The sequence below is a fragment of the Macaca thibetana genome, chromosome 1, assembly GCF_024542745.1.
Source record: "Macaca thibetana thibetana isolate TM-01 chromosome 1, ASM2454274v1, whole genome shotgun sequence".
Taxonomy (NCBI): Eukaryota; Metazoa; Chordata; class Mammalia; order Primates; family Cercopithecidae; genus Macaca; species Macaca thibetana.
Genome location: NC_065578.1, coordinates 28113296 through 28135379, shown reverse-complemented (window position 1 = coordinate 28135379; position 22084 = coordinate 28113296). Strand labels below are relative to the sequence as shown.

The 22084-nt window shown below is 53.7% G+C and overlaps 2 protein-coding genes and 1 long non-coding RNA gene across 5 annotated transcripts in view; 1 reads left to right on the top strand and 2 right to left on the bottom strand.

The window, feature by feature from the left end:
• The first annotated feature begins 7641 nt into the window (after positions 1-7641).
• TMEM200B (transmembrane protein 200B) lies at positions 7642-10754 on the top strand. Its single transcript, XM_050795853.1, has one exon. It carries the CDS (start codon positions 8373-8375, stop codon positions 9294-9296), a length of 924 nt encoding a protein of 307 aa, XP_050651810.1. The 5' UTR covers positions 7642-8372; the 3' UTR covers positions 9297-10754.
• EPB41 (erythrocyte membrane protein band 4.1) overlaps positions 10158-22084 on the bottom strand; it is a 339397-nt gene continuing 327470 nt past the window's right edge. For all 3 annotated transcript variants that reach the window (XM_050794646.1, XM_050794655.1, XM_050794636.1), the window contains 4 exons: positions 21154-21255; positions 18081-18161; positions 14426-14530; positions 10158-13396 (listed from right to left, as the gene is read on the bottom strand). In XM_050794646.1, coding sequence (XP_050650603.1) covers positions 14432-14530; positions 18081-18161; positions 21154-21255 — 282 coding nt within the window. In that variant the 3' untranslated portion in view covers positions 10158-13396; positions 14426-14431. The remainder of the gene's footprint in view (positions 13397-14425; positions 14531-18080; positions 18162-21153; positions 21256-22084) is intronic.
• Positions 15497-18073, bottom strand: LOC126958519 (uncharacterized). The gene is made up of 2 exons (XR_007727210.1): positions 16506-18073; positions 15497-16184 (listed from the first exon to the last, which is right to left on the bottom strand). It is a non-coding gene; the product is annotated as an uncharacterized LOC126958519 (long non-coding RNA).

The following is a 22084-nucleotide window of genomic DNA, read 5'->3' as shown; positions in this document are numbered from 1 at the left end:
TACTTTGGGAGGCCGAGGAGGGGGGATCCAAGCACTTTGGGAGGCTGAGGCAAAAGAATTGCTCAAACCTGGGAGGAGGAGGTTTCAGTGAGCCAAGACGGTGCCATTGCACTCCAGTCCAGGCAACAAGAGCGAAACTGCATCTCAAAAACAAACAAGTAATCTGGGCCAGGTGCGGTGGCTCACATCTGTAATCCCAGCACTTTGGGAGGCCAAGGCGGGTGGATCACATGAGGTCAGGAGATTGAGACTAGCCGGGCCAACACGGTGAAACCCTGTCTCTGCTAAAAATGCAAAAATTAGCCAGGCATAGTGACACATGCCTGTAATCCTAGCTACTCAGGAGGCTGAGGTAGGAGAATGCTTGAAACCGGGAGGTGGAGGTTGCAGTGAGCCGAGATTGTGCCATTGCACTCCAGCCAGGTCAACAAGACCCACACTCCATCTCAAATAAATAAACAAATAAATAAAAATACAAAAGTTAGCCAGGTGTGATGGCACATGCCTGTGATCCCAGCTACTCGGGAGGCTGAGACAGGAGAATTGCTCGAACCTGGGACACAGAAGTGCAGTGAGCCAAGATCGTGCCACTGCACCCCAGCCTGGGCGACAAAGGGAGATCCTGTCTCAAAACAAACCAACAAACAAAGAAACCTGCTTCTGGGGCTGGGTGCAGTGGCTCGTGCCTGTAGTCCCAGTGCTCTGGGAGGCCAAAGAGGGAAGGCTGCTTGAGGCCAGGAGTTTTAGGTTGCAGTGAGCTGTGATAGAGCCATTGTACTCCATCCTGGGTAACATAGCAAGGCCTGTCTTAAAAAACAAAACATGGCCGGAAGCGGTGGCTCATGCCTTGTAATCCCCGCACTTTGGGAGGCCGAGGCAGGTGGATCACCTGAGGTCAGGAGTTTGAGACCAACCTGACCAACATGGAGAAACCCTGTCTTCACTAAAAATACAAAATTGGCTGGGCGTGGTGGCACATGCCTGTAATCCCAGCTACTAGGGAGGCTGAGGCAGGAGAATCACTTGAACCTGGGAGGCGGAGGTTGCAGTGAGCTGAGATGGTGCCATTGCACTCCAACCTGGGCAACAAGAGTGAAACTCCGTCTCAAAAAACAAAACAAAACAAAACAAAACAGGCCGGGTGCCATGGCTCATGCCTGTGATCCCAGCACTTTGGGAGGCTGAGGCGGGCAGATCACCTGAAGTCAGGAGTTTGAGACCAGCTGGCCAACATGGTGAAACCCCGTCTTTACTAAAAATACAAAAAATTAGCCAGGTGTGGTGGCACGTGCCTGTAATCCTAGCTACTCAGGAGGCTGTGACAGGAGAATCGCTTGAACCCGGGAGGTGGAGGTTGCAGTGAGCTGAGATCGTGCCACTGCACTCCAGCCTGGGTAACAGAGTGAGACTCCATTTCAAAAAACCCCAAAACTAAACAACAACAACAACAAAAACCCCACCACACCTACTTCTGACCCTGGCTCCGCCACTGACCAGCTGTGTGACCACAGACAGGGCCGGACCTGGTGAAGCTGTTTCCACATGTGTGCTACAGGTGAGTGCTGCGCCAGGTTCACAGGATTGTCTCGCACTCTTAAGCGATGGGTACAAAGGTCCTGGTAGCCAGGGGCAGCTCAGTGAGATGGTGCTGTTCCTACTGCTATCCCTCTGCCAAAGGACTCAGGCAGGAGGCTGGCATCACAGGAGGGTCTCATCTCCTTGACCTTCCCAGCTTTACCCAGGCCCTGCCTCTGTGTCTTCTCTGGGCTACAGAGAGCCATGGAGATGGGGAGCTCATTCTTGCTCAGGCTTCCGCAGGAGCCCAGAGACATCCGTAAGGAGCCCAGATTCACCCAGGTCAGAGCTTTCATGCAGTGGGAGGAGATGGATTTGGGGTTCACATTTCAGGACCTTTGCCCTCTAAGATCCTGAGTCCCAAATAGGACTTTGTGACCGTGGGGCTTGAAGTCCAACTCCACCATTCCTTAGCTGGGTCACCCTGGGCAAGTCATTGCCCCTCTCTGGGTATTGATTCAGCCTTTATATAATGGGGCATTGAGACCAGGAATCTGGATTCTACTTTCCAATCATCTCTCCCTGACTCTGCACGCCAGTCGCACCTACGAAGGGCTCATGACAGAGGCAGAGGTGGCGAGAAGGGCTGGGACTTGCCCAGCACCCAGCAGACGACTCAGCAGCAACAGCGACACCGAGCCCCAGACTATGCTCTCCCCTTTGAAGCTGGGCTCCAAATTCTTAGTTGAGGCTGTGGTGTCTCTGGATAGGAGCCGTAAGGCACAGTGTCAGAGACCACCTTAGCAGCAGGCTGTGTCCTCCGAGCCCTCCCAGCCATCCAGAGACTGGAGCCCAGGCAGCCCAGATGGGATGTTCCTAAAGTGGGGATGGGAGAAAATGAATTTGCAGGCCCCACTGTGCCATGGCCCGGGGAGGGCGGACATGCAGGAGGCAACAGCCATTCCCTCTATGAGGTGGCTTTTGGAGAGGACATGGAGCCTCAGGTTGGCAGGGGCCTTGGGGTCACTGAATCAGGTTTCCTGCTCCCACAGAGAAGGTTAGGGGAGAAATGTTCACCCCCTGGTCCCCAGGGGACATCTCATCCAGGCCCCTCCAAATTCAGAAGTAGAGTCCAGGCCACACAGATGCCAGGGCAGGTTCAGGAAGGCTCCTGGCCTCCTGGGAGCAATCCGTGCCCCAATATTGAGGCCACTAGCTGCCCACACAGCTGCACGTTCACTGGGTCTAGCCGAGCAGTCCTGGGGAAGGTCCCTCCAAACAGAAGTGAGCACTGATCAGCCTGGCCATGCCCGTGGGCGAGTTGCTTTGCTTCTTCCCAGCCACATACGTGAACCGGGCACAGCACTGACCTCCTGGAGCTCTCAAGAGAATTAAACAGGACACCTGGGAAAGGGGGCCCTTCCCTCCTCTGTCACCCCAGTGACCCCAGGGAAGGTTTCTACCCACCCCCAGACACTGCCTTCTGTACCTGAAACGTCATGGTCAGAAGAGGGACAGGTGTTTGCTGGAACCCACTTTGTGCCAGGCACTCAACATGTGAACCCTTTTTTTATTTTTTATTTTTGAGACCGAGTCTCACTCTGTCACCCGGGCTGAAGTACAGTGGTGCCATCTCGGCTCACTGCAACCTCTGCCTCCTGGGTTCAAGCTTATATACCTCTTCTGGCTCCAAATCCTTTCAGGCTCCATAGAATCCTTTCCTGGACAATAAATCTCCTTTGAAGAACTTATTTGTTTCCTTATTTGGTCATCTTCCTATTATACAAGCTTTTGTTTTTCCTTTTTAGACAAAGTCGACTCTGTCGCCCAGGCTGGAGTGCAGTGGTGCCATCTTGGCTCACTGCAACCTCCACCTCCTGGGTTCAAGTGATTTTCCTGCCTCAGCCTCCCGAGTAGCTGGAATTACAGGCACCCACCACCACACCCAGCTAATTTTTGTATTTTTAGTAGAGATGAGGTTTCACCATTTGGCCAGGCTGGTCTCTAACTCCTGACCTCAAGTCATCCTCCCATCTCGGCCTCCCAAAGTGCTGGGATTACAGGCATGAGCTACCACACTCTGCCCCTTTACAACATTTTTGAAACAGGATCTCACTCTGTCACCCAGGCTTTGCAATCATGGTTCGCTGTAGCCTCAAACTTCTGGGGTCAAGAGATCCTCCTGCCTCAGTCTTCCGAGTAGCTCGGACTATAGGCACGTGCCATGGTGCCTGGCTAATTTTTAAATTTTTTGTAGAGACAGTGTCTTGCTATGTTTCCCTGGCTGGTCTTGAACTCCTAGGCTCAAGTGATCCTCCCTCCTCAGCCTCTCAAAGTGCTGGGATTACAAGTGTGAGCCACCACACCTGGCCACATGTGAACTCTTACTTAACCTTCAAAACAACACTGCGGGGTAGGTATTATTTCTCCCTTTGTACAAATGGGGAGTCTGAGACAGAGATGAGTCCTTTCTCTCCTGCTGTCTGGGTCAGGGCACCTGGTGTGGAGATCAGGAAGGGATTCGGGCTGGAGGAGACACAGGCTGCATGCCCTCCTCTAATGGGGATGGCCAGCTGTGGGCAGACACTGTGCTGGGCACAGGGCTCCAGGGATGAGCAAGACAGACCCAGTGCTGCCCCTCAGAGTCACGGCCAGTGGGGACACAAGACAGGAAACAGACTCCACTCCCACTGGTTTCAGTTTGCAGGTGCACAGGGAAGCTGCTGGTGTCGTGAGGATGTATAACGGAGCAGGACAGCGGGTACTGACCTGGTCTGAGGGCTGGGGGAAGGCCCAGGGTCTGAAGGATGCGTAGAAGGCAGCAAGGGCACGACCAGGGGGTAAGTGTTCCTGCCAGGAAGCAAGGACCAACCAAGCCCCAAGGGAGTGTAAGAGGCCCAGAGCCAGTTTGTGGAGACAAAAAGATTTCAAACTCGATTTGGGGAGTCACTGATGGTTTTAAGCAGGGAGTGGCAGGCTCAGATTCAGAGTGGAAACCCTTGCTGCCTGTGCAGCGCACTGGGACACGGGGAGACAGGAGACCATGGGCTCCCGGAGGAGCCTGGACGCCGGTGCAGCACAGCGGCCACGGGAAAGGGAGAAGGTGGCTGGCCCCAGATGAAAAGAGCAGGGCCCCAAAGGCTCTGTGGGTGGGATGAGAGGGGGAGAGGAAGGGGCCAAGGCTGACCCGTGCTTGGGTGGACAAAGGGCCCTTCACAGAGCTGGAGGCAGGGGATGATCGAGGGGCCCAGGGAGTCGGACCAGAAGCCGGGTTTGTTGTAGGAAGAGCAGTGGGCCGGGAGGGGCAGGCGTGGGGTGGGATTGAGGGGAGCCCAGGCGTGGGAGGTGGAGGTGCGACCGCGGTGGGGTCAGTGTGCCGGGAGTGGACGAAGGGGAGGGTCGATGGTGGCAGGGGTCCCAGGTAAAAGAGCTGGAGGGGGGCCCCGTGGAGCGGACCGAGACCTCAGGAGACTCCAGTTGGACTGGGGAGGCAGGAAGGAGGCCCTGGCTTCGCTCTCGCACCCGGACTCGCAGGGATGAAGCCCGGGAGCCGAGGCTCGGTCTTCCCCACTGTGGCCCCTCTTGTCCGCCCGTGACCTCACCGACCCCCCGAGGGGGCTCTCAAGGAGGCTTGGCTCCCAAGAGCTGGGAGAGGGGGTCCCGGGGGCGCTGATGCACACCCAGTCTCCGCCGACCCAGAGGGCGGGCGCTCGGGTTCAAGGTCTGGCCTGGCCGTGCGGCTCCGGGACCCGGCTCCGCCCCGCGTCGGGGGGTGGCCTCGGCCCACCCCTTCCTCGGGTCCCCTCCCCGCCCGCGGCGCGCAGCCGGGTCTCATTAGCGCCCCTCCCCCAGGCCGCGCACCGGGGGTCTCCACGGCCGGGGGGAGGGGCGGGCCTTAATCAATCCTAGGCCGGAAATTCCTCCCGGGGGGCCCGGCCTGACCGCTGAGCCTGGAAATCGGCCGCCGCCTCCCCCGAGCCCTCCCCGCGCATCATGGAAACTGGGCCGACCGCCGGCCGCCCTGGCTCCCCGGCTCTGCATTCCTGCCTCCAGGGGCGGGAGGGCGCGAAGGACCGGCTGCCCTCTTCGGGCTCGTCGGCGGGGTCGCAGCTCTCAGTGCCCTCCCCGTTATTGGGAACAAACCCGCTTCCCCACTAGCGAAGGGGCGCCTGTTCTTAGGGGTACCCGGCGGCACCTCCGCATCCCGTCCGGTCCGTTAAGCTACGAGGCCCGCCCCTCCCCGGGTGCTGCTTTCGCTGGGGGCTCGCGGAGTCGCCCCGGGCTGGCCTTGGCGTCTGGCTCTAGCCTCTCGGCATCTTGCGAGGCTGACGCCGTGGTGCCCATTGCACAGATGAAGTCCGCGAGGTTCAGCGACAGGAAGGGCTGCGGGGCCGGGGCAGAGCAGGGACGAGGGCCGCCTCCTCCGGGAAGATCACCGGGAGCCTGGGATGAGGGGCTCTGGGAGGCGGGGGAGGACATGCGGGTGTCGGAGCTCCTGGGTCCCGGGTCTCAGTTTCCCCATGCAGGAAGGGGGCGCCCTTCTGGGCCTTTGTGACCGATGTAAGCTGGGGGTGGGAGAGTGGGGATGGCAGGACTCGGGTCCCCGGTGACCGGAGTCACCAGGCGCGCACACGGCGCCTACCTGCGATTCTCCGACCTGAGCTGCCGCCTTTCAGCGGCAGTGGGGCCGGGCACGGCGCGGGTCGGACGGTCCCCGGGGCTGGAGGCGGGGCCGGGGCGGAGCCGGGGCCGGGGCGGGGGCCGGGCAGTGGAGACGCGGGGGGCTCGGGAGCCTTGGCGCGCGGATTGGGACCCGGACCCGCGCGGCGCTGCGGCGCCAGGTGAGCCGAGCTGGGGTCCAAGGGTCCGCACTCCACTTTTCCCAACTTTTCGTTTGGTTCCTCCCTCGGTCAGGGCCCCTGGGGCGGGAGCGCAGCCCTCCCGTTCTCCTAGGTGGGAGTGTGGACGCGGGCGGTGGCGGGACCCTGGAGTCCTGGGTACTCGGCCTCAGCAGCTTCCGTCGGGTTGTGCGCTGTGTCCCCGTTTCCGCCTCCCTGGTGTCCCCAGCGTCGGCCCACTCCCTCCACGGCGCGGGGTCTCTGAGCGTGTCCCCATATCCCCACTCTGCTTGTTTTCGCCTCCCTCGCGGCAGCGACGCGTGAGGGCTCTGGGTGACCTTGCTGGAGCCGGGGCTGGGGGCGCCAGCTCTGGCTTGAAGCGGTGATCGCTCCTCCGGTTGCGGGTTGGGGAAAGGGCTGCAAACTCAGAGACAAGGAGGGGATGGGCCTCGCTTCCTCCCGGACACTCCCGTGGCTGTCCTGAGAGGGGCCTAGGGCTGGGGCCCCGGAGCCCGGCGTCGGACCTGGCAGAGTCCCCGCCTAGTGCGGGGTCGGGCAGGCTCCCCGGCCTTCCTGGGCCGTAGGTGCAATCTGTGAAACCAGGCTTTGGACGCGGGAGAGTGGCGGCTCCCTGCTAGGCCCCAGCCTTGAGCGCACCGGTCGGAGGCAGGGATGGGTGTCCTGCTTTGAGCTTCGGGGTGCAGATGGGGTGTGGGTGGGGGAGCAAGGCTGCCTCCCCGAGGTTTCGGCTACGGGCTCCAGCGCGGTGGTTTTTTAGGAAGCGGACGCGGGCAGTGAGGACGACCCTGGACAGCTAGGCCCTGAGCCTCCTCTCCTGCGGCCTGGGGCGCCTGGGCGGGGGCCGCGTCTTCTCCCTCACCCTCCCTTTCGTGGGGGCCACACCGCACGCAGCTCGGCTACTCCTGCTGGAGCCGGGATCCAGGCCACAGGCCGCAGGCAGGGCGCGGCCAGCAATCCGGAGAGCTTAAGCTGTGCGGCCCGGATCCCGAGGCGCAGGGGCGGTGCTGCTCTGGCCGGGCCACGGGCCACGGGCCACGGAGGCCTCGGGCGGAGGAGGCGGGAAAGGAGGCCAGGCGGCGGGAAAGGGGGATGATTCATCCGGAGGAGCCCGAATTGGAAACGCCGCAACCTGGGAACAGCCTTGCCCGGGCCGACGGGGGAGCCGGGAGGGCATCCGTCCCGGGGGGCCCAGCGCCCGGCACCGGCACCCCCGCCTCCTGCCGTGGCCTCAGCCCGGCCGCTGAGGGAGGGAGAAGCCTCTCATGCGTGGACTTGATGGAAATCTTGGGCAAAGTCGGCGCCGCCTCTCCTCTGTCTGGCTGGTCTTGGTCCGAGCGGTCTTCCCGGTGTCTAGCTCAAGTCACTCCTGCTGCAGCTTCGGTGCCGGCGGAGGAGGTCTGGAAGGAGGGGGCGGGCAGGGAGAGGCTGGAGCTGGTGACGCCCCCTCCTCCCGCGCTGCGGTATGTAAAGCGCAGTAGGGGGGAGGTGGGGCCCGGCTAGCGACCCCTGCGGACCTGGGAGGCCCGAGCGCCCCCGCCCCCTTTGCTACGGTGCAGCCACGTGCGGGGGTGGGGTCGAGCCTGGGAAGTACTTACCTTGGAGACGCGGCTGCTGGGGGCCGCACGTTTCCCGAGGCCCAAGACCCGCGGGCTTGCGAACCGGACACAGGCGGCAGGAGACTCTCAGCCCGGGATGCGCCAGGGAGCAGCCTGCGCCCTCCTCCCTCCTCTCCGCCCGCGGGCCGGGCCAACTCCGGCTTCTGCCGCGCGTCCCTGGCTCGGAGCTCCGCTGCGGAAAACCCGAGCGGGGGCGGCTCCCCGCCTCGCCGCCCGGGAAATTCCGGGGGTGGCCGCCAGGGATCTCCAAGCGGCCTGGGCTGGGCGGCCGGAGCTTCCCTCCCGGATTTGCGCCCCGAACCTGGCGCCCTGAAGCTAGAGGCCCGTCGGTCCAGTCCTTGCCTCCCATCTTCTCTCCGCAGAGCGCCCAGACGACAGCGAGATGACAGCTGGGAGCCCCGAAGAATGCGGGGAGGTGCGGAGGAGCCCCGAGGGCCGCGTCTCTCGCCTGGGCCGCCGCCTGGGCCGCCGCCGGCGCCCGCGCTCCCCGCCCGAGCCTCTGCGGGTGCGGGCGCGGCTGCGGCTGCGCTCGCCGTCGGGGGCGTTCGCGGCGCTGGGGGCGCTCGTGGTACTGGTGGGTATGGGCATCGCAGTGGCCGGCTACTGGCCGCACCGGGCCGGGGCCCCGGGGTCCAGGGCCGTCAATACCAGCTCGCCTCAGCTGAGCGAGCTGCGACGCGAGGGTCGCGGCGGGGGCCGGGCTCACGGCCCGCACGAGCGACTGCGGCTCCTCGGGCCGGTGATCATGGGTGTCGGCCTGTTCGTGTTCATCTGCGCCAACACGCTGCTGTATGAGAACCGAGACTTGGAGACGCGACGGCTCCGCCAGGGGGTGCTGCGGGCCCAGGCGCTCCGGCCCCCCGACGGCCCCGGGTGGGACTGCGCCCTCCTTCCCAGCCCTGGCCCTAGGACTCCCCGAGCCGTAGGCTGCGCAGAGCCAGAAATCTGGGACCCGTCCCCGCGTCGGGGTACTTCACCCGTCCCGTCAGTGCGGAGTCTGCGTTCAGAGCCTGCTAATCCTCGCTTGGGGTTACCTGCCCTGCTCAACAGCTACCCGCTGAAGGGCCCCGGGCTGCCCCCACCCTGGGGTCCACGGACGCAGACTGGCCATGTGATCATCACCGTGCAGCCCTCTGGCTCCTGCATTGAACATTCCAAGTCTCTGGATCTGGGCCTTGGGGAGCTCCTCCTTGGGGCCCCAGCAGCTCGGGACTGTGCTCACCGAAGCTGGCCACGGCTGGACCGCCTCAGTCTTGGGGGCTATGCCAAATTGGGAGGAGGAGGGGACTTGGGGGCCCGGGTCTGAAGAGGGGGGAAAACAGCCTGCTCTGAGGCTGCAGCATGGACCATGCTAATAGGACCAGAGGATCAGGAGTCCCAATGTCTAACAGATGTTTCAGTCACATCCTAGGTTAGGGATGGATGCTCTGACCACAGCAGCTGTGAAGGGCATCCTGACCTGCATGTGGGCAGAGAAATGCCAGCTGCACCAGGGCTCAGTGAGCTGGAGAGGGTGTGTTTCACTGTGGAGTGTGGAGGACTCGCCTCAGGAATTTCTTCAGTCTCTGTAAGTGGCCTTAGCCCTAAGGGGGCTGGAGGTCCAGGCCAAGGTGACTGGGAGATGTACCCGGTGTCTTGGCAAACCCAAGAAAGTGGTGGGCAAGGGCCCCTAAGACTGGGAGGTAGGGTGGGATGTTGCAGGCTGGGGCAGGCTCCCTCCAAGGCGGCACTGGTGATGGAGTGGGGCCTCTGGGAAGATGGACCATGGGGTGAGACTCTCCACTGCCATCTGGGACGGGGACTGGGGCTTGAACTCCTACCACCTCAATCCCTTTCTTCCCTCAGCCATCTGGGGTATACCCCTCTAGAGCTACACTACTGCCAATGCCTTCATCCTGAGGTCTGGGCCCTTCTGCAAACAAGTCTGAGAAGCCCCTTCTCTCCTTCCTTTATCGTGGCCTATGCTGCAGCGTCTCACTGCAGCTGGCAAAAGGCATTGGCCAGTTCTCAGAAATCCCTTTACCCAACGTTGAAGCTGCATTTTGGTCAATGTGGGTAACTTACTTTAGAAAATGGCTTGAGTTTAGGTCTCCCCACCCATATTTAATTTTTCCCAAGTTGCTGGTAGAAGAGAAATTTAAAAGTGGATCAATCCTCACAGAGTCAGTTCTTTTTGTTGTTGTTTATTGAAAAAAATGCAATACAAGAAGCAAGACCAAACACATATCTAAACACTACAACCACTTCTCCTACTACAAAAGGCCAAAACAGCAGACTTGATTATTGCCTGTGTAGTCTAAGGATTCTGCCAATCTGATTCTGCTGCCAGAGTTCCTATTTTTTCAAGAAATGTAAACAACTACTTGATATGATTCATAATTTTTTAAAAATTTACAAAGCTCCTTCATTTTTGTCACCAAAATAATACATTTGAGAGAGATTTGTGGAAACAACCAGCCTGGGGCTGAGATCCTGGGCAGAAATTTCCCGTGAGCATCAAAGGGCATCATTTAGGCCACAGCTCTGGCTCCGTTTCCCGAGGTCTGTTGTCTCCTCACCCCCAGCTGCCAAGCATCCCCCCAGCACACACTGATGGGCCTGGGGGAGGGGTATAGGTCACGATGCCCTGAAAGGTCCCGCAGTTAGGCTCCCTGAGCCCTCGGCTTATAAATACAGGTTTGCTTTGTGGGTGGGTGCCAGAGTCCTCATGTGGCTTGGGGGAAATCTTTATTTCTCAAATGAAAATAAAATTGCAGCAAGAGTTGTTACTGTGGTGTGTCTGAGTCACTTTAGGAAAACTGTTGCCAAGTTCCTGACCCTGGAAATGTAATTATCTTCCCCCTCATCACCATTTCTACCTGGACAGAGTCTGTTTTTCTTCACACAAACACATACACACAACTGCAGAAAGAAAAAAAATCCAAACAATTGCCAAACCCTAAGAACTGTTGCCAGAGATGGAGGAAAGGGGAAGAGGCCTGGAAGGACACCCATCTTGCTGGGCTTGTCCAAATCTATGGCTTCTTAGAGCCTGAAAGGCATTAGAGCTTTTCTCATCCAATTTACAGACAAGGAAGCCGAGAGAAATGAGTTGGTGACAGAGTTGAGGGAAACGTTTAGGCCCCTGATGAATGGTCCTGTGCTGTGAAAGCTGCCACACTTTTCTGGATCGCACAGAATATTCAGTGTGTTAGTTTTTAAAGGGACACTCAGTGCCCCCCTGCCTTTTCCCCATCCTTTTTGTTCCACAGGTCTGGGAGCCCTGGTAGCTCTTTCTACAGGCCATCTGGCTGTCAGGCAGTGGCCATGCACCACGTGTTTGTTTGATGGAAGCTGCATTTCTCACTTGTCACCACTCCTGGCAATATGGCCAGGCTTGGGCACTACCCCAAAGCCCCACCTTTCAGACCCTCTGCCCACAGCCTGTAAGTTTGTTCCTGAGATAGGACAAGCTCTTTCCCCCAAGCCTGTCCCACATCCTACCTGGGCTCTTTCCCTCCCTCCTGTTGTTCATGTCTCACATGGGTACCAAAAGAAAAATGCACACACTCAAAATGAGTTCAAACCAGCCAAAACAAAACCCAGGCAGTGGAGACTTTGGACGATGTTGGGAGAATCAGCTTTAGACATTTATCTTGCTCACTGCCCTTGAGTCCCAGTGACTGCTGCCCAATACCCACTGTCAATTTTAGGAAGTTCACTTCTAGCCTGGAACTGGGATTCTAAGAAGCTTCCAGGCCAATATATTTGTGGGAAGCAGCTGAAAGGTTAGAAAAGTTCTGTTGAATAAAAATGCCCCAAATCGGCCGGGCGCAGTAGTTCATACCTATAATCCCAGCACTTTGGGAGGCTGAGGTGGGTGGATCACCTGAGGTCCAGAGTTTGAGACCAGCCTGGCTAACATGGTGAAACCCCGTTTCTACTAAAAATAAAAAAATTAGCCGGGCATGGTGGTGCGCACCTATCATCCCAGCTACTTGGGAGGCTGAAGCAGGAGAATTACTTGAACCTGGGAGGTGGAGGTTGCAGTGAGCTGAGATCATGCCACTGCACTCCAGCCTGGGCAACAAGAGCAAAACTCCATCTCAAAAAAAAAAAAAAAAAAAAAAAAAAAAAAAAAGAAAAACAACTATGCCCCAAATCCTTACCAGGAATTAGGGTATTATCTTTACCAAAAAAAGAAAAACTAAGCCCCAAACCCACCACAAAATCAAGCCTTCAAAACCTGACAGACCTCAGCTGGTGAGTGGGAACGAGCAGGGCTGGGGCTTGTACCCTTTGCCATGTGGTGTCTTGTGGGGAGGATGGCTCCTAAAAGCCAATTCCTTGCTCTAGAAGGATGTCCTCAGGCAGGTTCCTGTTGAGAGAAGAAAGGTGAAAAAAGGAAAACCCACAACCTCTTCTCTGAGCCACATTCCTTGTCATTTGGGATGAAAGAAAGGCCCAGGATCTGACAGAAGTAACCCCATTCCCCTGTGTGAAGTGTACACTCTCAAAACTAGAAAACCTTATTTTAAAAACCTCATTAACTTTCCTTCCCCAAATCACCACTAAAAATGTTCCATTAGAGCTTTTGGCCCAAAGTGCCTATTTTTCTGTGAGATTTGGTCTCCTGAGATGGGAGCTGGGGGAGCACTTAGCTGAGCCACTGCTTCTGATGAGGTAAAAGGGTAGCTGGAGAGGTGAAGGCCACGGATATGTTCAAACATTCACAGTATCAGATATCTGAAGCAACTTATGTCTTCGACCCAAAGAAGCTCCAAAAAGAAAGCAGGAGGGAGAGGAGAAAACAATACTACATTCTCAGCAGAGGGCTCTGCCTTACCAAAACCACCCGCAACAAAGGAACGGGGGCCTCATTCCGAGGTCTGTGGACGAGGGCTGGTGCCGACTGGCGTTCTGATACACTCACATCACTGGCTCTGAGAAAGGGCTGGTTCATGAAGTTTCTGCTGTCATCCAAAGGGGATAAGACTAGGGAGAAACGCGGAAGTCCCACTAAGCTGGCTTTGGCCTCCAACACAGCTGACAAGAGTCCTTGGAGGATTTCCCGAAGAATTCCGTGGACCCTGTCGTGTCTGTTGGGGTTGGAAATAAATGGGCAGAGGCTAGGCTGAAGGGGTTACAAACCACCTAATTAAAAAAACCCAAAAACTCTTAAAACAGTCCATAGAGTGAAAAGTTGAACAATTCTGATGTCCTAATATAGAAAAAGCTCTTCAAAAGGATCAGTGAGATCTAGAAGAATCTCTTGGTATAAACTCCCAATAGAAAATGAAATTAATTTTCTGGTGATTTAGAATAATCTTTAAAGTCTGAAGTCTGACTATGGCAGGTTAGCTTCTTTATCATTTTGCTGGTTTCTCTTGGACGGGAGAAGGGCAGAGAGTTGGGGTAGGTTAGTTCCTAGAGGAAACAAAGAAGCAAAATTTAAATCCTGCAAAGGAAAAAGCTTCCCAGTCCCATTGCCAAGTTCCCGTGGCCATCAGTGACAACGGGGATGTGAGCAGTTTTACAGGGCCCGGCCCCACCTAGTTATACTGGTGGCTTCTTCAAGTCATTTGTAAATTACTTTTAGGCATGAATTTATCTAGATCCCTGGTTCCCAAAAAGCAGCTTCCCTGCTCCCAGCTCTTTACTCTGGTCTCAGAGCTTCAGCCATTCCCTCCCTGCTCTGCATGCCCACCCATCTCCAGACAGCCTGGTCCTGCTCTTCTTGGTTTTGTTTTCCTCTGGCTCTCCCAGGTTCTAGCTCAAAGACACCTGTGACTGGCTGGGCGCGATGGCTCACCCCTGTAATCCCAGCACTTTGAGAGGTCGAGGCGGGTGGATCACCTGAGGTCAGGAAGTCGAGATAAACCTGGCCAACAAGGTGAAACCCCGTCTCTACTAAAAATACAAAAATTAGCTGGGCGTGGTGGCACATGCCTGTAGCCCCAGCTTCTTGGGAGGCTAAGGCAGAAGAATTGTTTGAACTCGGGAGGCAGAGGTTGCAGTGAGCTGAGATCATGCCATTGCACTCAAGCCTGGGCGACAGGTTGAGACTCCGACTCAAAAAAAAAAAAAAAAAAAAAAAAAAAAAGAGACTTGAGACAGCAGCGAGCAGAGCAGTAGAGAGAAGAGAGGGGGAAGGTGAAGTGGATTTCCAGCAGGATGCATGAAGACTCAGGACAGGAGGTGACTGGGGGCTTCTACCCAAGTTTGGGTCCCTCCTCTTACCCAATACTGCTGGCACTGTTACAGGCTGCTTTAGTTGGAGCTAAATACTTAATAATTTCCTATATCTTCCTCATCAGCCTCTCCTTTGCCTTTATCAAGTCCCAGGGTGGACACCTCTTTGGGGGGATGGGCTCCCAGTGTGTCCGAGGGTCCCATCCAGAGCCCTCTCAGGCTGGGACAGTGGGCCCCCTCAGTCCCAGCAGGAACGCCCAGTACCTGAGCTCATTCATCAGCAATTTCGGTCTCCTGGTGGACGACCACCTTGGTCACTGACATGTCTGGGTGCTGCTCCTTTGCCTCCTTGATGGCTTGTACAAGAACCTACAAAAGACAGAAACAAGGGCCATGAGGCAGAAAATAGCCTGACAGCAAAGGAAGGCAGGGGTCATCATTTCTCTGATGTTCTGACAAATCCAGTACTCCCGTCTGCAGTACCAGGGCAGCTTTGGGCTAAGCCAAGCTGATAATTACCTTACCCACCCTATCCTGCATAGGGAGGCTTCTGGACTATTAACACAGGGACAGGGAAGGTTAGCGCTGACTTCCAGGAGCTAGAGAGGGGCTTCAGGGGTCATAGCTGTATCTGTTATATGATCTTTTTTTTTTTTTTGAGATGGGAGTCTCGCTCTGTCACCCAGGCTGGAGTGCAGTGGTGTGATCTCAGCTCACTGCAACCTCCACCTCCCAGGTTCAAGCAATTCTCCTGCCTCAGCCTCCCAAGTATCTGGGATTATAGGCATGTACCACTGTGCCCAGCTAATTTTTGTATTTTTAGTAGAGATGGAGTTTCACCATGTTGGCCAGGCTGGTCTCGAACTCCTGACCTCAAATGATCCACCTGGCTTGGCCTCCCAAAGTGCTGGGATGACAGGTGTGAGCCACCGCGCCCGGCCTATATTATCTATTATACCTATCTATTATCTATCTGTTATACCTAGGGGGGTCAGAGAGGATTTACTCAAGATGTGAATCTAAAGGACAAAACAAAATCTATGTTCAACATGGGGTAATTGGCAAGTTCAGGACAGGAGAGGAAAGTAAAGAAGTGTGCAAGGAAAAGGAAGATGTCCTTGGCCAAAACAGAAGAAAGGAAGGAAGAGGAGAAGGGACTGTTATATGCCATGCACTAGCCTAACCACATTACTTATTACTTAAACTCTATTAAGTTATTTATTATTTATTAATAACTATATTGTTATTTATTAAGATAAATATTATCATTACTTATTATTTACTTGAACTTTACAACTTAGTGAATTAAGGTAATGTCATTATTTGCATTTTATAGGTGAGGAAATCGAATTTCAGTAAAGTGCTTATTGTTTCATAGCTAGTAGGTAGTGAAACAGGGATTTTTTTTTTTTTTCTTTTTGAGATGGATTCTCACTGCCCAGGCTGGAGTGCAGTGGCGTGATCTTGACTCACTGAAACCCCTGGGTTCAAGCGATTCTCATGCCTCAGCCTCCCAAGTAGCTGGGGTTACAGGTGCCCGCGACCACACCTGGCTAATTTTTATATTTTTAGTAGAGACGGTGTTTTGCCGCATTGGCCAGGCTGGTCTCAAACTCCCGACCTCAGGTGATCCACCCTGCTTGGCCTATCAAAGTGCTGGGATTATAGGCGTGAGCCACCACGCCCAGCTGTGCAATAGGGATTTTAACTCAAGTCGATCAGACTTTCCTCTTTACCACACTGTTGTTTAGTTTCTGAGGGTTTAGTTTGAGGATCTGGAGGAGCTTTGATTACTTTAGAAAAGCTAAAGAGAGCAGAGGGAAAGTCAAAAGAGCAAAAACACCATCCTCTTTGGGCTGCAGTCTCTGAATTTGTAGGCTCCCTTATGGAAAAGGACTCAGCTAGAAATGACCAGCTGACTACTCACCTGGCTCTTAAGAATCATCTTTAGAAGGGGCAAGGGAAGAACGAAAACCCTCTTTTGGTCTCCTGGCTCTATGAACGGCATTCTTAGAACTACCACCTCGGCCGGGCGCGGTGGCTCAAGCCTGTAATCCCAGCACTTTGGGAGGCCGAGACGGGCGGATCACGAGGTCAGGAGATCGAGACCATCCTGGCTAACACCGTGAAACCCCGTCTCTACTAAAAATACAAAAAACTAGCCGGGCGAGGTGGCGGGCGCCTGTAGTCCCAGCTACTCCAGAGGCTGAGGCAGGAGAATGGCCTAAACCCGGGAGGCGGAGCTTGCAGTGAGCTGAGATCCGGCCACTGCACTCCAGCCCGGGCTACAGAGCAAGACTCCGTCTCAAAAAAAAAAAAAAAAAAAAAAAAAAAGAACTACCACCTCTACGGGCCCCTGCCCATTCTCCCTGATCCTGTTTGCCCAACCCATCTGCTCACACTCAAGCCCAGTTCAAGTCTTCTCTTTGGTGATTCTGCCTCCGCCCACCTGTCTACGAAAGTCTGCTGCTCCACACTGCTTCTCCTTAACAGTTCTTAAAGTGCCTCCCTCCCCAGCCAGAGTGTACCACAGCTTACCCCTTCCATGCACTCTCAGTAACTAGAAGAACTGAGGGACACTGGAGCATCTCTCTGAGCTATCGAGTGTGCTTGGCCCTTAGACCCTGGAAGAAACCTGTAATCATCCTTATTTTACAGATGGTGAAACTAGAGCTCAGATTAGTAAGATAAGTTGCTCAGGGGCATATAACCAGTTAGGTCGCAGAGTCAGGATTCAACCCAGGTCTGTCTCACTCCAAACCTCAAACACCTTTAACCCCATTGCTTTTGCCGTCTAGTGCAGACTGAGCACATAGCAGGGGCTCAGATCACACCAGACTGAGTGGGTGGGTGCAGGCTTCTCAAGCAGCAGGACCCACTGAGCTGGGCCAACAGGCTGCAAGATATTTAGGCTTTGTGGCCTCATTTCTGGGACCCTGTGCCCGCTATTCTCAGCTGTAACTCTCAACCCTGCCTCCAAGGGAACTGCCAGCACTGTAGCTCAGTTTTTCTTTTTTTAAAGGCACTCAGCATATCAGCATAAAAAGGCCACAGAATTATTGCTCCAGCAACCCTGTCAGTGATTCCAGAAGTATTTGCATGCAGTGTCTTCCGCCCCCTCTTCTCTGCAGCTTTACTGTTCTAACATCACCCAGCAGAGAATTGGGAACATTAATCCTGACCTTATTATTTGCTAATTGCTTGCAGCACACAATTAGTACCCAATTAACATAAAAATATAGAATTTTAGCACTCAGGCCCAGAAATTATCTAGATCAACCCACTCTCTTTTAGGAGAGGACAAAAAAATCAGCGGTAAAGTGATTTGCCCAAGGTCACACAGCAAGTTAAAGATGTAGGGCAGAAAACAAGTTTCGAGTCTGCTGGTGTCTTACCCACTATACTATACTCCCGCTCGTGTCTTCTCAGCTGTTCCACTCTCTAAGGGTAGGGGCATGCTTCCCTTTGTTTTGATGTTGTCTAGCATGGGTTCAGGTACCTGTACCTTCGGAATAACAATAGCTCCATTTAACTGAGCTCACCACGTGCCACCAGCTGTTCATCCAGTATTTCACCCGATTCTCACAACAACCCTGAGAGGGAGATACTATCATCTTCATCTTACAGATGTGGAATGGAGGCCCAGAGAGTTAACAGCTAGAATATAGTAAGAACTAGCAATTGAATCAAGTCTTGGAATCCAAAGCTCATGTTCTTTCCATTACATTTCCTGGCTCCTCAATCTGTGGCCTCCATCCCACAGGCCTCTTACTTTGATTCTCTTTGTCTTTCTTCTCAATTAAGAGCTACAGTGGCCAAAGAGGCTTTTTGCAGATGAAGATGGCAAACAAACTCCTGTATTCGTCAGTCTTCCTGCCCAGGGACCCCTCCCAGGCCCAGAGCTCCTCAACATTCTCACCTGATCATGGTCAATATCAGCATCTCCTGTGATCACAATTCTCTTTTCAATACGTGTCTCTGAAATCCCACCTTTTACAGTCTGGAACCAAAGAGAGGATGTCATATGAGATCAGCGATATAACAAGAACAATAAAAAAAAAAAAAGAGGCCAGGTTTAGTGGTTCACACTTGTAATCTCAAAACTTTGGAAGGCTGAGATAGGAGGAATGCTTGAGGCCAGGAGTTTGAGACAAGTCTGGGCAACAAAATGAGACCTCATCTCTTTTAACAAACAAACAAACAAACAAACAAAAACAGCAAAGATTATTCCGAAAGCTCCACTCTAAATTTTAATCTACTGCTGGGTACTGCAAAGGACAGCTTTCTAACCTACTTGTCCAAAATCTCAACCGGACCTGCTACTTCTACTCCCTTGTAGAGCACACTTCTACTCCCTTGGATTATTAAAATCTTTTTTCTTTTCTTTTTTTTTTTTTTTGAGACGGAGTCTTGCTTTGTCCCCAGGCTGGAGTACAGTGGCATGATCTCCACTCACTGAAAGCTCTGCCTACCAGGTTCCCGCCATTCTCCTGCCTCAGCCTCCCGAGTAGCTGGGACTACAGGTGCCCGCCACCTCGCCCAGCTAATTTTTTTGTATGTTTAGTAGAGACGGGGTTTCACTATGTTGGCCAGGATGGTCTCGAACTCCTGACCTTGTGATCCGCCCACCTCAGCCTCCCAAAGTGCTGGGATTACAGGTGTGAGCCACCGTGCCCGGCTGGATTACTAAAATCTTTATTAAGCTAAACAGAAAGTCACAATTCTGTATTTACTTTCTCCTTTTTCTTCCTCCTGAATACCACAGAGATTTAGCAAGTAAACAAAATAGGACTTTCTGTGCTCTTCTCTTTTTTTTTTTTTTTTTTTTTTTTGAGATGGAGTCTCGCTCTGTCGCCCAGGCTGGAGTGCAGTGGCTGGATCTCGGCTGTGCTCTTCTCTTACACATTTCTGTTTGAGAGTCTGGATACTGATCCTCTATCTTTTTTTTTTTTTTTTAGACAGAGTCTTGCTCTGTTGCCCAGGCTGGAGCGCAGTGGCGTGATCTCTGCTGACCGCAACCTCTGCCTCCTGGATTCTAGCGATTCTCCTGCCTCAGGCTCTTGAGTAGCTGGGATCACAGGCGCATGCCACCATACCCAGCTACTTTTTTGTATTTTTAGTAGAGGGGGGTTTCACCACGTTGGCCAGGCTGGTCTCGAACTCCTGACCTCCCAATCCACCTGCCTCGGCCTCCCAAAGTACTGCGATTACAGGCGTGAGCCACCACGCCCAGCCTCCTATACATTTTAATTGACCATTTTCTTTATCTTTTTTTTTTTTTTTGAGACAGAGTCTTGCTCTGTCACCAAGGCTGGAGTGCAGTGGCATGATCTTGGCTCACTGCAACCTCTGCCTCTTGGGTTCAAATGGTTTTCCTGCCTAAGCCTCCCAAGTAGCTAGGACTATAGGCGTGCGCCACCGTGCTTGGCTAATTTTTATTTTTTTAGTAGAGATGGGGTTTTGCTGTGTTGGCCAGGCTGGTATTGAACTCCTGACCTCAGCTGATCCGCCCACCTCGGCCTCCCAAAGTGTAAGGATTACAGGTGTGAGCCACTGTGATCATTTTCAAAAGGAAAAAAGTCTGAAGGCTAACAAACATGTCACACAGTTTGAAATTGGGCTCTTTTATTTTAAAGCATTTTCATATTATTGATGTCAAAGGTCTTCACATAATCTCCTAAGGGTGGGTAGATTTCTCTTTCTGGTAGATGAGGAAAACCAAGGTCTAGACACATTAAGTTAACTAGTTTCCAGTCATCTGTGTATTGATGACAGAGCTTGGTCAAGAAGCTTATTTTTACCTATTAAAAAAAGTATTTTCCTCTAGTGCTACAGCAAACATAGATTGCCGCTGATTTTCTGGGGGTAGTTCCAATTTTAGATATTTTCTCTCTCTTGCTTCCTACAAACTATATTCTAATAATTCCAATATTTCAGCATCCAAACAAATTCTCCTGGCCTTGTCCCTGGAATGCTGTAAAAATTCTTCCTCAGACCCAGACTTCTGATTTTGGGCTTGGAAAATATGGTTGTATAAAAATACCAAAAACAATTTCCCTTAAGCTGACTTTTTTTTATTTTTATAGAGACAGGGTCTTGCTCTGTCACTCAGGCTGGAGTGCAGTGGCATGATCACGGCTCACTGCAGCCTTGATGCCCTGGGCTCAAGTGATCCTCCCACCTCAGCCTCCTAAGTAGCTGGGACCACAGGCATGCGCCACTATGCCCAGCGAATTTTTTTTTTTTTGTATTTTTTTGTACAGATGAGGTTTCACTATGTTGCCCAGGCTAGTCTCAAACCATTTGGCTAAAGGAATCCACCCGTCTTGGTCTCCCAAAGTACTGGATTACAGGTGTGATTACACCACGCCTGGCCCCTTGAGCTAACTTTTTTTGAGATGGAGTCTTTCTCTGTCGCCCAGGCTGGAGTGCAGTGGTGCGATCTCTGCTCACTGTAACCTCTGCTTCCCAGGTTCAAGCAATTCTCCTGCCTCAGCCTCCTGAATAGCTGGGACTACAGGCGTACACCACCACACCCGGCTAATTTTTGTATTTTTAGAGACGGGGTTTCACCACGTTGGTCAGACTAGTCTTGTACTCCTGATCTCAGGTGATCTACCTGCCTCGGCCTCCCAAAGTGCTGGGATTACAGGTGTGGGCCACCGTGCCTGGCCAGGCTGACTTTTTAAACTTACTTCCACAGCCAGACAGGGGACCCACTGACCAGAGAGACAGACAGATGTGTAAAGAGAACAACCACACCTACCTTTAGGAGACTACTAAGTAGGCAGGGATACTCTCAGGGTATCTCCCTAGATTTACTGCTGGGGAAGGCAGCAGGGCCTTTCCATCCGGGACTCTTTGAATAATGTGGCTTACTAGGGATGGAGCTGAAAATATTTGCTTATGGACTAGGGTCCTTCTTGCAGAGAGGTGGCAGCAAGCTCAGCCTGCCCTTGGGTTCCATAAGGAGGTTCTAGCTGGTCTGTTACCTTGGTAATTTGAGTTGTGGTGGTGCTGCTTGTGGTCTCAGATGTGATAGTTTGAGCTGTCAGCAAGACTCCTGGGTCCAAGTCTCCACTGTTGTCATCAGTCTGCAGAAGAAAGCGTGGCTCATCATCATGCCTCTCAGGAAGACTGAGCAAATGTTGCAGGCTGCAGCTTTGCTCTTCAGCTGCACATTCTGATGCAAAAATCTCATTCCCTTAGAGTGACCTCTTTTTTTTTTTGAGACGGAGTTTCGCTCTTGTTGCCCAGGCTGGAATGCAGTGGCGTGATCTCAGCTCACTGCAACCTCTGCTTCCCGGTTTTAAGCGATTCTCCTGCCTCAGCCTCCTGAGTAGCTGGGATTGCAGGCATGCACCACCACACCAGGCTAATTTTGTATTTTTAGTAGAGACGGGGTTTCTCTATGTTGGTCAGGCTGGTCTCGAACTCCTGACCTCAGGTGATCCACCCACCTCGGCCTCCCAAAATACTGGGATTATAGGTGTGAGCTACCACACCCGTAACCTCTTAATAAATAAAATAAATTGGGCCATGCTCGGTGGCTCATGCCTGTAATCCTAGCACTTCGGGAGGAGGAGGCGGGCGGATCACCTGAGGTCAGGGGTTTGAGACCAGCCTGGCTAACACAGTGAAACCCTGTGTCTACCAAAAAAACAAAATTAGCTGGGCTTGGTGGCGCTTGCCTGTAATCCCAGCTACTTAGGAGGCTGAGGCAGAAGAATCACTTGAACCTGGGAGGCGGAGGTTGCAGTGAGCCAAGATCGCGCCACTGCACTTCCAGCCTGGGCAACAGAGTGAGACTCTGTCTAAAAATAAATAAAATAAAATAAAATAAATTCCCTGGGCACAAAGTTCCTTCTAAAAAAAGTTGGATGGGTATAGTTTCCTTAGCATTGAGTCAGTGACAGGAATGGA

Excerpts from the sequence above, each read along its gene's own strand:
- TMEM200B (XM_050795853.1), top strand. The coding sequence starts at position 8,373 with ATGACAGCTGGGAGCCCCGAAGAATGCGGGGAGGTGCGGAGGAGCCCC.